Source organism: Octopus bimaculoides, chromosome 30 (genome assembly GCF_001194135.2).
Source record: "Octopus bimaculoides isolate UCB-OBI-ISO-001 chromosome 30, ASM119413v2, whole genome shotgun sequence".
NCBI classification, from domain to species: domain Eukaryota; kingdom Metazoa; phylum Mollusca; class Cephalopoda; order Octopoda; family Octopodidae; genus Octopus; species Octopus bimaculoides.
In genome coordinates, this window is record NC_069010.1 from 5,699,021 (window position 1) to 5,700,111 (window position 1,091).

The window sequence follows — 1,091 nt, forward strand, 5'->3', positions numbered from 1 at the left end:
GGAACCCTCGTCGTCGTAAGCGACGGAGTGCCAACAACAACAAAATGCATGTGAGTGTGTGTGTGTGTGTGAATTTATCCATGCGAACATTGTTTAACAGTCATATATACTCACATTCGTTGAGAGGCGCGTGGGTGGAGGGATGGACAAGGTGCCGTAGTTGAAAGGTTCGGCCCTCACCCAAATGTAAAACGGTGGCACAGACGTCTGGGTGGATGACGACGACCCGGTCACCTTGGTAGCCATAACTGCCTAACTGCAACCCAGTGAACGAGAAGACATCAGCTAGTGTACATAACTTCCTCCAGGGGTGCTGCAAACAGAAACAAAGAAACAACAGTTAAAATATTCAACAAGGGTTCCGAAAAGGAAGGGTTTAGACATGTGGAACCCAAAATCATCACTGTCATCATCAGCCTTTAACATCTATTTTCCATGCTAGCATGAGATGGACGGTTTGACTAGAGCTGGCAAGCTGTGGAACTGCAGAGTCCTGTTGCCAGACATAGGGTGTTCCAGCAGGCAGCCTCTTGACCCAGGGCAGCACAACCTCCTCCAGGCACTTTGATGTAGGCCTCTGTGTTGAGTCTGAGGCCATGTACCTGTTGACAACCAAAGGTTTCTATCTCTCTCCAAGTGAAAGGAAGATTGATTGTATGAACGGATGACATTAACAACATTTCCAAATAGGCTTGCTGTCAGGAAATATAATTATTTATACACACACACACACACACATATATATATATATGGCAAGTGAAAAGACATTCGAGCGAGATCGTTGTCAGTGCCGATGGACTGGCTCCTGTGCAGGTGACACGTAATACACCATTTCAAGCGTGGCCTTTGCCAGTAAGACATTCGAGCAAGATCGTTGCCAGTACCTGCCTGACTAGCCCTCGTGCCGGTGGCACGTAAAAGCACCCACTACACTCTCGGAGTGGTTGGCGTTAGGAAGGGCATCCAGCTGTAGAAACTCTGCCAGATCAGATTGGAGCCTGGTGCAGCCATCTGGTTTCACCAGTCCTCAGTCAAATCGTCCAACCCATGCTAGCATGGAAAGCGGACGTCAAACGACGATGATGATGATG

General features: G+C 48.2%; 1 protein-coding gene across 1 annotated transcript in view; it reads right to left on the reverse strand.

Annotated features, from left to right (window-relative positions):
• Positions 1–1,091, reverse strand: part of LOC106884333 (TBCC domain-containing protein 1) — a 30,625-nt gene that overhangs the window by 27,956 nt on the left and 1,578 nt on the right. The window contains exon 2 of the mRNA XM_052978102.1: positions 115–313. Within this exon, the coding sequence (XP_052834062.1) occupies positions 115–246 (132 nt within the window). The 5' untranslated portion in view covers positions 247–313. The remainder of the gene's footprint in view (positions 1–114; positions 314–1,091) is intronic.